Source organism: Loxodonta africana, chromosome 12, assembly GCF_030014295.1.
Source record: "Loxodonta africana isolate mLoxAfr1 chromosome 12, mLoxAfr1.hap2, whole genome shotgun sequence".
NCBI lineage: Eukaryota > Metazoa > Chordata > Mammalia > Proboscidea > Elephantidae > Loxodonta > Loxodonta africana.
Genome location: NC_087353.1, coordinates 54776641 through 54790042, shown reverse-complemented (window position 1 = coordinate 54790042; position 13402 = coordinate 54776641). Strand labels below are relative to the sequence as shown.

The following is a 13402-nucleotide window of genomic DNA, read 5'->3' as shown; positions in this document are numbered from 1 at the left end:
CAGTCTTAGAATACTGGTGGTGCTATGCATTTCCCCCCAAAAGAAAAAACACTTCTAGGTTCACAATGAAAACCCTGGTGTTATATAAGTCTGAGCACTACCCCAGCCTTTTAAGAACTTTCTTCAAAAGCACAAAAATGACCTTATACATCCGTATAACGTATCACAGTTCTTTTTGACTTCAGGAAAGATACCCAGTGGGTGAGAATAAACAGGGCATCTTCACTCCCACCTCTATAAGAGAACCCCAAATCCCTTCATCTTGAGCTCCCAGCTTCCCCTGGACACAAATACTGGACTGGCCCACAGGTTCCATGAATGCCTTCCAAATTGAAATTCACCTCTCCCAGTCTGTTTCTTCTCCTTTGTTCCATATCTCACTTAATCTCATTACTATCCACCCAGTGCTCTGAGCTTGAGACCCCAGTTAGACCTTTCTTTCTTATTCCTGACATCCTGTCAGTTTTCAAGATCTGTTTATTTCTCTTCCAAAGAATTCACGAGCCCTGTTCCCCTCCCCAATCCATCCTCCTGCTTGATCTCTGAAAATACCACGTTCTTTCTTGATTTTATCCTTTTAATTTCAAGATTTTAACGTAATGTTTGTAGAGGTCATAGTTTGAAATGTGAAGATATGAGTAAGTCTTTTGTCCTACCAGCTAGTAATAGTTTTTGCTATTTTACTGTATTCTTTGCATTAAAAAAAATTACATAATTGGGAACAAATATGGAAACTTTATATCTTGCTTTGTTTTTCTTTTTAAATTTATCTTGTTGGTTCTTGTTTTGTTTTTAAGCTAAATGGCATTTTGTGAGTCACTAAAAATTCTTAGGACACATGGTTATTGAACCATGGCATAAACAAAAAAAAAACAACAAAAAACCCAAACCCATTGCTGTCAAGTCAATTCCAACTCATAGCGACCCTATAGGACAGTAAAACCGCCCCTTAGAGTTTCCAAGGAGCACCTGATGAATTCAAACTGCCAACCTTTTGGTTAGTAGCTATAGTACTTAATCACTACGCCACCAAGGTTTCTAAAGCCATGGTATAGCATTAGTAATTTAAATATTTTCTGACTACTAGACTGTTGTTGTTAAGTGCCGTTGAGGTGGTTCTGACTCAGCGACCCCATGTACAACACAAAGGAACACTGCCCAATCCAGTGCCATTCTCACCATTGTTGCTGTGTTTGAGCCCCTTGTTGCAGCCACTGTGTCAATCCATCTCCTTGATGGTCTTCCTCTTTTTCACTGACCCTCTACTTTACCAAGCATGATGTCCTTCTGCAAGGACTGGTCCCTCCTGATAACATGTTCAAAGTACGTGAGATGAAGTCTCGACATCCCCACTTCTAAGGACATTCTGGCTATACTTCTTCTAAGACAGATTTGTTCGTTCTGGCAGTCCATGGTATATTCAATATTCTTTACCAACCTCATAATTCAAAGGCATCAATTCTTTGGTCTTATTTATTTTCCAATGTTTGTATGCGTATGAAGCAATTGGAAACACCATGGCTTGGGTCAGGTGTATCTTAGTCCTGAAAGTGACATCTTTGCTTTTTAACACTCTAAAGAGATCTTTTTGCAGCAGATTTGCCCAGTGCAAAAAGCTGTTTGATTTCTTAACTGCTACTTCCATGGATTGTTAGTCTAAACTTTTTGCAACCTAACTCTGTGGCAACTATCTTTGAACATAAATCTTTCAATCTGATTTTTAAAATGTCTCTTATGACACACACTTACAAGATAATGTACTCTAGCCCTGGGTGCCCCCTGACATACACTCTCCTCCTCCTCCTCCAGGGCCTGCCTACAGTGGGGCCATGTGTGTGAGGGCTGTCCAGTGGCGTGATTGCCTGCTTCTCATAGTTCCCACCCTTGGTACATCCCTGCCCCATGCACGTGATTGTCACCCTGTTGGTGACTGTGGTGTCTGTGTCTCCCCCTCAACTCAGCCTCTTGGATTCATTTTTTTTTTAAACAGCTTTATTAACATATAATTCACATACTATTCAATTCGCCCATTAAAGTGTACTATTCAAAAAAATAAAGTAAAAGCACGTTCACAGAGTTGTATAACCATCACCACCATCTCATTTTGGAACATTTCCCCACCCCCTAAAAGAAACCCACACCTATTTGCAGTCACGCCCCATTCCCCTCTCCTGGCCCCCCACTTACTGGCCCTAAGCAGTTGGATTCCATCTTTGTGGCCCCAGTACCTAGGACATCAGTGGGTGTGGGGGCTGCGAACGCGCGTGGCCTGTGCTCTGGGTGGGTGTCCGAAATTGCAGAATGCGTAGGGCAGGAAGGTGGGGGCGATAGCGATGGTCGGGGAAGGGACTGTGGTGGGTAAGAGGGTGAGATTGGCAGTGGGCTTGGGAGAGGCGGTGCTGCCGTGTCGGGGGCGTGCGTAGCCGGTGTGACCGGGAAGCTGTGCGCGCGGGCTCGGCAGGTCTGGGGGCGTGGCGGGGGCGTGGGTCGGTGGGCGGGGGGAGCGGGTGGGTTCCGCGCGGGGGGAGAACCGGAGGGGCGGGGGCGGGCCCGCGCGGCGCATGCGCACTGCATTGTTTTTGCCAGAAAATGCCGTCGGTTTCGAAAGCGGCAGCTGCGGCGCTGAACGGGTCCCCCCCGCAGACAGAGAAACCGACCCACTACAGGTCAGCGCGGCGGCGCCAGTACGTCCGGAACGGCGGGAGGCTGGCGACTCGGCCCCTCAGCTTGCGGCCTGTCGTCGGCCGGTGCGGCCTGCGCCCGCGCTCCCCGCCCCCCCGCCCCCCGCCCCCCCGCCTCCCACCTCCAGCTTCAGGTCGGGGGCGGGGGCGGGGGCGGTGTGGGGGTGGAGGCAGCCATCGGCATTTGTGCTGCGGCCGCCCGAGGTCGGGGGCGGTACCCGGGGTTGGGGGACAGGGAACGCGCTTGAGATTGGGGGGAAGGGGTGGCCATCTGGACTCCGGCTGCCGCCGCTCGGGGTCAGGGGACCGCGCCTGGGGTCGGGGTGGCACCCGGAGTCGGGGATGGGGGTCGCCATCTGGACTCATTGTGCCGCTGCCTGAGGTCGGGGGCGGTGCCTGGAGTTGGGGATCTGGGATCCGCGCCTGGGTTTGGGGGTGGCACCTGGGCCTGGGGGACAGAAAACGTGCTTGGAATTGAGGGGAAGGGGCGGCCATCTGGACTCGGGCTGCCGCCGCCTGGGGTCAGAGGTCTGCGCTTGGGTTCAGGGCTCTGGGATCCGCGCCTCAGGTTGGGATAGGGGAGGCCATCTGGACTTGGGCTGCCGCCGCCTGGGGTGGGATAGCACCTGGGCTGGGGGGCAGGGGCGCGCCTGGGGTAAGCCTAGGGCCTAGGGTGCCGCACTTGGGATGGGGATACCGGGTACCGGGCCTAGGACCTGGGAAGCCAAGCCTGAGTGAGTTCAGAGGTCGGGGCTGGGTCGGGGGTCGCGTCTGGGCTCCCCGGGGCGGGGGGGGGGGGGCGCCGCCTGCCGGACCGGCAACGCTGTTTGTCTTTTTAGGTATCTAAAGGAGTTTAGGACAGAGCAGTGCACCCTGTTTTTGCAGCACAAGTGCGCCCAGCACAGGCCATTTACCTGTTTCCATTGGCATTTCCTAAATCAGCGTCGGCGCAGACCACTCCGCAGGCGCGACGGCACCTTCAACTACAGTCCCGACGTGTATTGCCCCAAGTATGACGAGGCCACTGGTGTGTGCCCCGACGGCGACGAGTAAGTGCCTGACAGAGGCCGGAGGCCGGGGGCCAGCGCTGCCAGGTGTGACATTGCCCGCCGTGCCCGTGGCCCCATCAACGGGCTTATAGGAACACTTGTTCGCTCCACCTCCAGGTGCACCTGGAATCTTTCCTTTCTTACTATTTAAAATTTTAATTTTTAAAAAAGGTTGATAGTAAAGAAAGTTGTTTTATCTGCAGATTTAGAGTTTAAGAAACCAAGGCTTGAGTTAGGATTTTTTTTTCTTTACAAACTTCCTAGTGGTGCTGTGAACAAATGTCTTTATTTTGAAGTTTGTAGAATGGGAAAACAGAAAATAAAGGAAGATTGTATATTCACATAATGGGCGGAAATTGGTAGTGGGAAGTTTTACTTTTTTTCTTATGAGATGTTCAAGCAGGGGGAGGGTGCTTCCTTCCTGGCCCATGAGCTTCTAAAATAACAGTTTGCTCAGCTTCTGTTAGGATCAATAGCTGGATTGGGTGGGGCCTTTTTAAATTTTATTTTTAACATAAATATATAGGTACAGAATATCTGCAATTTCATCAGTCTTCACAAGTAGAGTTCAGTGACATTAAACATGTTCATAATGTTCAACCATGGCCATCAACTGTTCTCGAATTTTTCCATCATCGGCTGGGCTCTTGATGGCTAATACCCTGATCCCATGTGGGGCTGGGCGGGTGGGGGAGCTGCTTCTCCAAATGTGTGTTCTGTGAAGAGCTTTTCACACTGTGCAGTTCAGTGGCATCACCATGTTGTGCAGCCATCACCACTCTACATTCAGGGAGTGAACTTCTGATCATGGCGATTGTTTTATAAACTTTAAACACCTACTGAAAGTCTTTTAATTGAGTACTGGAGGGATAGTGTTGTTGGTTAAGGCATTTTGGATCCTAACCTTGAAATCAAGTAGCCAGCCCTGCTTCTGAAATGGAAGTGTTTTTGATTAAGATGGTGTGGGACTTCTATGCAATTTTATAAGTGATATTTTTGATTACATGCTTAGTTGCTTCTTGAGCTGATGCTCTACATATAGGAGTCTTTAGAAGAAATATGTTTGTGTGGTTGAAGCCTGGACTCAGGTCCCTAAAATCCCACTGTCCCTTAGTTGAGCCAGTCTCTCTCTGCATCTTGGGTCCTGAGTCGCCCAGTGGGGACTCCGCTGCCCAGCCCTGGTTCAAGGATTTGGGTCGCAGCAATGCCAAGGCCAGTGACCTGACTTGCCTGGTCCCGTTCTAGCGTTGAGTGTGGGAACTAATGGTAATGTTTTCATGCAGAGAGGAAAGCGTCTTGTAATAGCTGGGTGTCCTGTTTTTGGATCAGCCTCCCTCAACAGGGCACCCATGTCCAGTTTCTAGCGTCTTGGCGGTGCTTTGCAGGCACTGCCGCAGCCCCCTACCCAGGGGTACTCTTTTGAGGTCATTATGTGGAGTGAGTTTATTACTAAATATTAACCTCAATAATAGAAATACACTCTGAATGGCACGTGGGTCCGTCGTTGAGAAACATGGTCAATGGGTCCCCAGTGCTGTGTGACATGTTCTGTTTTGGATGCAGCCTGTGTGCATTGGCATGTTGTGAGAAGGTCATGGGTCTTAACTTTTACTGAGGACATGTAATGACTGTGACAGGCCAGACCTCTCCCCAGGAATCTCTCCTGAGTACATTAACGCTCATTCCACTGAAGAGGGAGAAGGACTTTCCCTTTGCCCCACAAATGTAATGGCCCCAAATTTGTCCTGTTGCATTACTTATTCTGGGTCATGCAGCATTGCTGTGTAATTCATAAATAGATTCTACTTTTCAGAGCAAGGAGGAGGACTTACCTTTTATTTCAGTTCATCCCCCCCCTTTTTTTTTTAATTTTTATTGTGCTTTATTTTTTTTTTTAAGTGAAAGTTTACAAATCAAGTCAGTCTCTCACACAAAAGCTTATATACACCTTGCTACATACTCCCAGTTGCTCACCCCATAATGAGACAGCTTGCTCCCTCCCTCCACTCTCTCTTTTTGTGTCTGTTTCGCCAACTTCTACACCCTCTACCTTCTCATCTCCCCTCCAGGGAGGAGATGCCAACATAGTTTCAAGTGTCCACCTGATCCAAGAAGTTCGCTCCTCACCAGCATCCCTCTCCAACCCATTGTCCAGTCCAATCCTTGTCTGAAGAATTGACTTTGGGAATGGTTCCTGTCCTGGGGCAACAGAAGGTCTGGGGGCCATGACCACCAGTGTTCCTCTAGTCTCAGTCAGACCGTTAAGTCTGGTCTTTTTATGAGAATTTGGTGTCTGCATCCCACTGCTCTCCTGCTCCCTCAGGGGTTCTCTCTTGCGTTTCCTGTCAGGGCAGTCATTGGTTGTCTGTGTGGCCCTTTCTGTTTCTTGGGCTCGTAATTACCTTGTGTCCTTGGTGTTCTTCATTCTCCTTTGATCCAGGTGGGTTGAGACCAATTGATGCATCTTAGATGGCAGCTTGCTAGCGTTTAGGACCCCAAACGCCACTCTCCAAAGTTGGATGCAGAATGTTTTCTTAATAGATTTTATTATGCCAGTTGACTTAGATGTCCCCTCATTTGGTTTTGAAATTCCAATTTGGGGCACATGTATTACCCACCTGTTATTTTAAAACATGAATGTGTATCAAAGAGCAAGATCGTTCAGCCAGGTTCAGGGGAAATGAGCCAGGAACGTTGTTTTTGGCACAGGCCGGAGGTGCTATGGGACAGGAAGGGGGTGAGTGGGTACCTCTCCTTGACGGTCAATCACCCCATGGTCACCCCAGTCACAGGCTTTCCTGAGCAGGAGGACACCCCTCCCCACCCCACACTACATCCCCTCACTCCCCCTTTGGGCATACCCTCTGTCACCTCGCAGTGGGCCCCTCCATGGTCAACCTCCCCATGGGCACCCCTGCTGTCCTTGCTTTCCTGAGCATGTGGCATCCCCTTTCTTGTTATCTACCCCTCCCTGTGACACCCCCGCTGTTACTTCTTGGTGGGCATCCCCACAGGGGTTACCCCTTTCCTCGGCAGCCAGCTCCCCCATCACCCCATCCTCCATGAGCCCCCCTCCTGGCATAGAAAGTGCCCCCCTTGGTCAGGGAGGATATGCCCCTTCCAGGCACGGGTGAGGATTGGCTGCCCACCTCCCCTGCTGCCCAATAGCCTGAGGGAACCATGGGTTGCCTGGCTGCCTGTACCCCAGGTGCCAGGTACAGGTTCCAATATCCACCCAAGATCGGCAGCCAGGCTGATGCTCTTGGCTGGAACTGGCACTGGACCACTGGCCCACACCTGTGGACCACACCTCAAAATACTCTTTCCAGAGACCCTGCTTCCAGCCTGGCTTCCCTACTGGCCCTGGCTGGGGTCTCCCTGGTATGGTGTATCCACCATGCTCTCAGGCACATCCCTCCCAACAGTTCCCCAATCCTGCACTCGGGTATCAGAGCCACAGCCTGTCCCAGTGGGTGATGATGGGATGAGCAGGTGATGCCACTTGGGCAGTATTTGTGGTGGTTGTTGACTTTGAGAGAAAACTTTTCAGAGCGTCCATCTCTATCTAAGTGAGGCCTCAGGTTGTTGGTCTGTATCCTGTGTGTTTGAGACATCCACTGAGAGGTTCTCTTGCAGGTGGCTGGGGGTTGGGGTAGCCCTGGAAAGCTGGAGGCCAGTGGGCACAGCTGAGCTGGCGGACTTGGCTGACAGAGTGTTCAAAGGCAGAGGGCAGATGTGCCATGACACCTTTGGATTTCTCCCCCAGGCTCCAAATGCCCACCCCCAGTGGTCTGCAGCACACGGTCTGCCTTGTCCAGTCTGCCTGCTGCCCCTCAGTTATTCGTGTGCTGTGTTTTCATCTCCCCCTCCCAGGCATACGTTCCTTGGAGAGTGGGAGGGGTTCGTGCTATCCTGGAATGTCCCTAAGCTGAGTGGCTCGCAGAGTGCGGTCCATGACCAGCAGCATCAGCCTCACCTGGGAGCTTGCTGGCGATGCATGTCCTTGAGCTCCAGCCCGGACCAGCTGACTTGGAAATGCTGGAGTGGGCCCATGCCTGTGACTCAGCAAGCCCTCCAGGTGTGCTGATGCCCACTCCAGGCTGGGAACCCCTGGCCAGGCCCCATGTGTGCAGCTTCTAGAATTATCTTCATAAGCCCTTGTTGAGTGTAATTGAGTTTGGTGGGTCCACCTTTGTTTCAGGTGAGAGATGCCAGAGAGAAGATGTATTAGGGTTCTCCAGAGAAACAGGACCAATAAGATACACACATGCACGAGTGTGGGCATGTGCATGCACACGCACACACACACGGAGTCCTAATAATATATATATAATGCAGATTGTTAACTGAAAGGTTGGTGGTTTCAGTCTACCTAGAGGTGCTTTGGAAGAAAATCCTTGTGATCTATTTCTGAAAAATCAAAATCAGCCTTTGAAAACCCTGTGGAGCACAGTTCTGCTCTGACACACAGAGGCAGCATTGACTCAATGGAAACTTTTTTATATATTGGTTCTACCTAAATGTGTATATACGTATGTATACGTATATGTGTGTGTGTGTATATATATATAAGGAGATTTATTTTTAGAAATGGCTGAGGTGATTGTGGGGCTGGCAAGTCCAAAATCCATAGGCCAAGCAGGCTGGAAACTCCAGCAGGTTGTCTGTGTTACAGTCTCGAGGCAGAATCCTTCTCCTTTGGGAAGCTTCAGTCTTTGCTCTTAAGGCCTTCAACTGATGGGATGAGGCCTACCCACATTACGGAGTGTGAGCCGCTTTCCTCAGAATCAGCTGATTTCAGTGTTAATCACATATAAACACTTTCACAGCCACATCTAAAGGGGCCACATCTAGAGAACTGTTTGACCAAAGCACTTGGTCCTGTAGCTGAGCCAGGCTGGCACATCCAATTCCACATCACAAAGAGGATAATTTTCAGCTATCCTGGAGATATAAACCAAAAGAAAAAAAAAACAAAAAACAGATGCCGTCCCATTTAACATGCCCTACACGAGACCCTGCTTAGCGCTCCAGTGCAGGGCCAAGGGGGGCCGCAGCAGCCCCTGTGGTTGCCATGGCAATGGTGCCCCGCCTTGAGTGGAGAAGCAGTAAGTGATGCTCTTGGTGAGGCCTTTTGAGCGCAGCTAAGCAGCCAGCCTGAGAGACCTTTAGGGGACATCAGTCAGGGGCAGTGGCCTCATAGGGGTTTACTGCCATGGAGTGCCAGTGTACACGTGGTCTTGGAAGGCTCCTGACAGTTTGCCTTCCCTTTGGCCATGCTGAGGCACATGCCCACCTTGCCTTGGCCAGACGGTGCATTCTGCAGGTGAAACTGCTGGAGCTACTCTATTCTGGCGATGACCCCTCACCCTGAGTCTCGTGGAATTCTCATGTCTGGCTCACAGTAGCCATAAGTGTGTCTGGAGATTGGAACTGCTTTTGTAAAATGAAAAGGGATTCGGGAAGTGAGTTATTTGGCTTCCTTCCTTCATGTTTCCTAATAGTGATTTAACAGATTCGTGGGCACCAGGGGGGATGCCATATCCATCCACAAGAGGAAAGACGCTCTCTTGAGAGGTTCCAGAAGGTTCTAGTACTATTGGCAGTGCTGTCTAGTAACATTCTCACCTCGTTCTAACCTGACCTGCCCCCCCAAACGTACAGTTGGCATCATTAGGGGGGAGTGGGAAGCCCCCAGATTTGTAGCCAGCAGATCAGAACTGAGGGTGCTATGAGGAACCCCCAGGCTTGCGGCTGGTGTCTGAAATCTTAGGCAGGCCTGGCAGTCTAGAGGACTTGAGCTCTGACCCAGCTTCATGTCAGGGTCCGAGGAGGAAGTGCACATGTGCAGTTGAAATGGAGCAGAACTGCATGGTGTTGACTTGAAGCTGGTCCTTACATTTGGTGGATTTGTGTTAGAGAAGAGGGCTTTGATTTCCCATGTCCCCACCCTGGCACCACCAGCCTGATACTTGCTTGATCTCTTCTCAGTCTCAGCAACATGTGCCTTCAAGGACCCTGTCTGAAGTTGGTGGGAGGGTATTTAGAAACCTTGACATGGTACTGGGCGTGCATGTTGTTGTTGGGGAATCCACACACAACTGCACAGGTATGCAGCTCCACACCTGCGTTCACACCTGCTGTACGCACAGATATACATCTGTGCTTATGTAACTGTGTCGTTAGATGCTGTTGAGCTGATTTTGGCTCACAGTGACCCCATGTGACAAGAGTACCTACTGTACACACAGCGTCCTATAAGGTGTCCAAGGCTGTAATCTTTACAGGAGCAGATTGCCAGCTCTTTCTCCTGTGGAGACATATGATGGTTTGAACTGCTGACCTTTTGGTTAGCACCCGGGTGCTTAACTGTTGTGCCACCAGAGCTCCTGAGGGGTATAATATATGGTGCAAAAATCCAAAGTACAGCTTGATTGAACCCAGCCATGAAACTAGCACCCACACACAAAGGGAGGATGCCACCAGCCCCCAGGAGCCCCCAGTGGCTCCCTCAACCCCTCCCTCCCTAGAGGTACACACTGTGCTTGTCTCTGAAACCCTGCGCCAGTGTGTCCTGTGTCTGTAGTTCCCATCGGTGGAATCATGGGGTGTGCACTCTTGCATCGAACATCTTTTGGTCGACGTGTTTGTAAGATCCAACCATGTTGGTGGTCACAGTGATAGTATGCTCATTGTCAATGTTGTGTAGGGTTCCATTGTGTGACAATACCACTATTTATCCGCTTCACTGTTGATGGAAATTTGTAGTCTGTGGCTATTACGAGTGTTGTCATTATTGTTAGCTGCTGTTGAGTCACCCTGACTCTCAGTGACCCCCATACGTGATGGAATGAAATGCTGCCTCGTCTGTGCCATCCCCATGATTGATTGCAAATCAGACCGTTGCGCTCCATGGGGTTTTCATTGGTTGATTTTCAAAAGTAGATCACCAGGCTTTTCTTCCATCTGTGTTTGTGATGCTTTCCTGGGGTCCTGACCTTGAAGCTGGCACAGTCCCCATTCCATGTATGCTGGAGTCCCGGGACCGTATCTGCTGGTGTTTCCTCTCCGCGATGTGAGCTGCGGGGGGTCCTGCACTCGGCTGCTCTGTGGCCTGCCACTGCCACTGAGACACCTGTGATGCTGGGTCTGCCGAGTGGCCCTGTTTGCTGCCCATCATTGTTCCTACGTGCCAGAATCCGCACCAGTGGTGTCCAGGCCCCCTGTGTTTCCCAGCCTGTAGCAGCTTCTCCCTGCAGCCCCCTTCCTCCCTCAGTGGGTCCCCAAAATGGCTGGGTGGGAGAGGCCACCAACTCCTCATCTGATAGCAGCTGCCAGAAAAAATGACATTGCCTGAGTCTAGGGACCAAGGTTTATTTTCAACATGAATTCTTTTCCCCCACTTGAATTTTTTGTTAAATTGAGGTGAAATTCACATGACATAAAATCAGCCAGGTCACAGTAAGCTTGCAGCTCAGTGGGTTCAGCTGCCGCCTCTCTGCACATGATCATCAGAAGTTTATTTTAAAAAGCGTGAAGGATGATTGGATGGAGGTCCAGCGTGTACTCTTCTACCATGGTTAGTGGAGGGATCAGTGGCTGTGGGTCACAGCCCATTCGGGCTGGTGCTCTGTCTGACAGCGCTCACCACCCCCACCCCTGCTTGGGCACAGTAGGTATCTGGGTGAGAGGAGCGGACCCAATGACTGCCGGGTGCCACATGAGATGTGGGCGCGTTGGAATCAGGAGTGTCTTTGCCCTTGAGGACTGGGCAGGGCCTGCCCCCTCTGTTCCCCAGGTGCCCGTACCTGCATCGCACAACAGGGGACACGGAGCGCAAGTACCACCTCCGCTACTACAAGACGGGGACCTGCATCCACGAGACAGATGCCCGGGGCCACTGCACCAAGAACGGGCTGCACTGCGCCTTCGCACATGGGCCCCTGGACCTCCGGCCTCCTGTGTGTGATGTCCGGTGAGTGTGGCAGCTGCGAGTGCTATGGGCGGGCAGGTGGATGGCTGGATGGGCAGGGAACCTGTCCACCACCCTGCATGCTCCAGGTGGGCCAGGCAGAGAAACCTTGGCAGTTACAGAGTGGTGGCTAAGAGCACAGACTCTAGAGCCAGAATGTCTGGGTCTGAGTCCCAGCCGTGCCCCTTGCTGGCTGGGTGACGTTGGCAAGTCGTTTAGCTCCTCACCTCTAAAACGGGCCTTTGTGGGCATTGCATGAGCTAATGCTTATAGACTATTAGCGTGGGGCCTGCATTCTTGGTAACCATCTGAACCAGGGCGAACAAGATTATTGCTCCCTTACTGTTCTCTGAGGAGCCCCTGGGTGGCACCAATGGTTAAGTTCTCCACTACTAACTGAAAGGTTGGCTGTTTGAACCCACCCAGAGGTGCCTTGGAAGAAAGACCTGACAACCTGCTTCCAAAAGGTCACAGCCTTGAAAACCCTGTGGAGCAGTTCTACTCTGCACACATGGGGTCGCTAGGAGTGGGACCTGACTCCATGGCAACTGGTGTTCTTGGTTTATTGTCCCCTGAGCAGTGGTTTTCTTTCTGATGAGAACATTAAGCTTCCACTTCCCACACAGCTCTTCCTTCTGTGTCCCGTGGGCACCTCAGAGGGTACAGTGATGGGAAGTAGTGTCTGAGGAGGTCACTTTGAGTGTTCAGAGTTTGGCCACGGATGTGTGTGGGACAGGGTGTGCATGATGCCCACTGTGACACCCAGGCATGACCAGCGTTGTGGGTGGCACATGGGGGCTCTGTAAAGTGCAGGACTGAGTGTTTCCATGCTGGCTCTGGCCGTCCTGAAGGGCTCTGTCCTGTCACAAAGCCGTAACTGTTTGTTGTTGGTTGCAGGGAGCTGCAGGCCCAGGAAGCCCTACAGAATGGCCAGCTTGGTGGTGGAGATGGCCTCCCGGATCTGCAGCCTGGGGTCCTGGCCAGCCAGGCCATGATCGAGAAGGTCCTGGACGAGGACCCCCGGTGGCAAGGTAACCCTGCACCGCTGCTGAACATGCGAGGTGATAGCGGGATTGGGTATAGTCGTGGTCATTTACCACAGACCAGCTTGGTTTATTCCTGTTCCAAAAGTGACCTCATGTGTCAAACCTCATCATCCCCATTTACAGATGGGGAAACAGGCTCTCCGAGCTGTCATTTACACACAGTCTCTTGGGTTGCAGGTAGACGGGCAGGACTTGAATGCAGGCCGTGTGTGGTCCCCAAGGTGGCTCTGACCCTCTACTCTGGATGCCTCTGGGTGGTGCCAGTGGTCGGCTGATCCTGTGTGTGGGAATGGACCACATGGCTTAGGCAGCTCTTTCCTGGGGCATCTGGTCCTTGCCGTCAGCCACTCCCTGGGGTGTCCCACGGCCCCACCTTGTCCCAGCACACAGTTTTTGCCATTGGCACTTGGATCCCTGGTGTTAGGATCCCGGGAGCTGGTCTGAAACAGTTCCTGGGCTGGACCTACCAACCCCCCCGCCGCTCCCTCCAGCCACGGGCAAGGGAACTGTGTCTCCCAAGCTCCCTGGGAGTGTGACAGCTGGGATTTTAAAGAAAATCCTTGTATCATGAAGCCCTGCTGGGCTCTTGTGCTGGTCCAGGCCAGGGAGCGAGAGCGCTGTGGTATGGGGGCGCCATGGAGAGACCCCCAGGAG

The 13402-nt window shown here is 51.6% G+C and overlaps 1 protein-coding gene across 8 annotated transcripts in view; it reads left to right on the top strand.

The window, feature by feature from the left end:
- The first annotated feature begins 2581 nt into the window (after positions 1-2581).
- The window catches only part of UNKL (unk like zinc finger), a 32749-nt gene continuing 21928 nt past the window's right edge, over positions 2582-13402 (top strand). For 6 of the 8 annotated variants that reach the window (XM_064295318.1, XM_064295317.1, XM_010597437.3 and 3 more), the window contains exons 1-4: positions 2584-2666; positions 3521-3730; positions 11529-11705; positions 12600-12733. In XM_064295318.1, the coding sequence (XP_064151388.1) occupies positions 2590-2666; positions 3521-3730; positions 11529-11705; positions 12600-12733 (598 nt within the window). In that variant the 5' untranslated portion in view covers positions 2584-2589. Of the gene's footprint in view, positions 2667-3520; positions 3731-11528; positions 11706-12599; positions 12734-13402 lie in introns of all 8 variants that reach the window. The other 2 variants (XM_064295321.1, XM_023557554.2) reach the window with 2 other exon arrangements.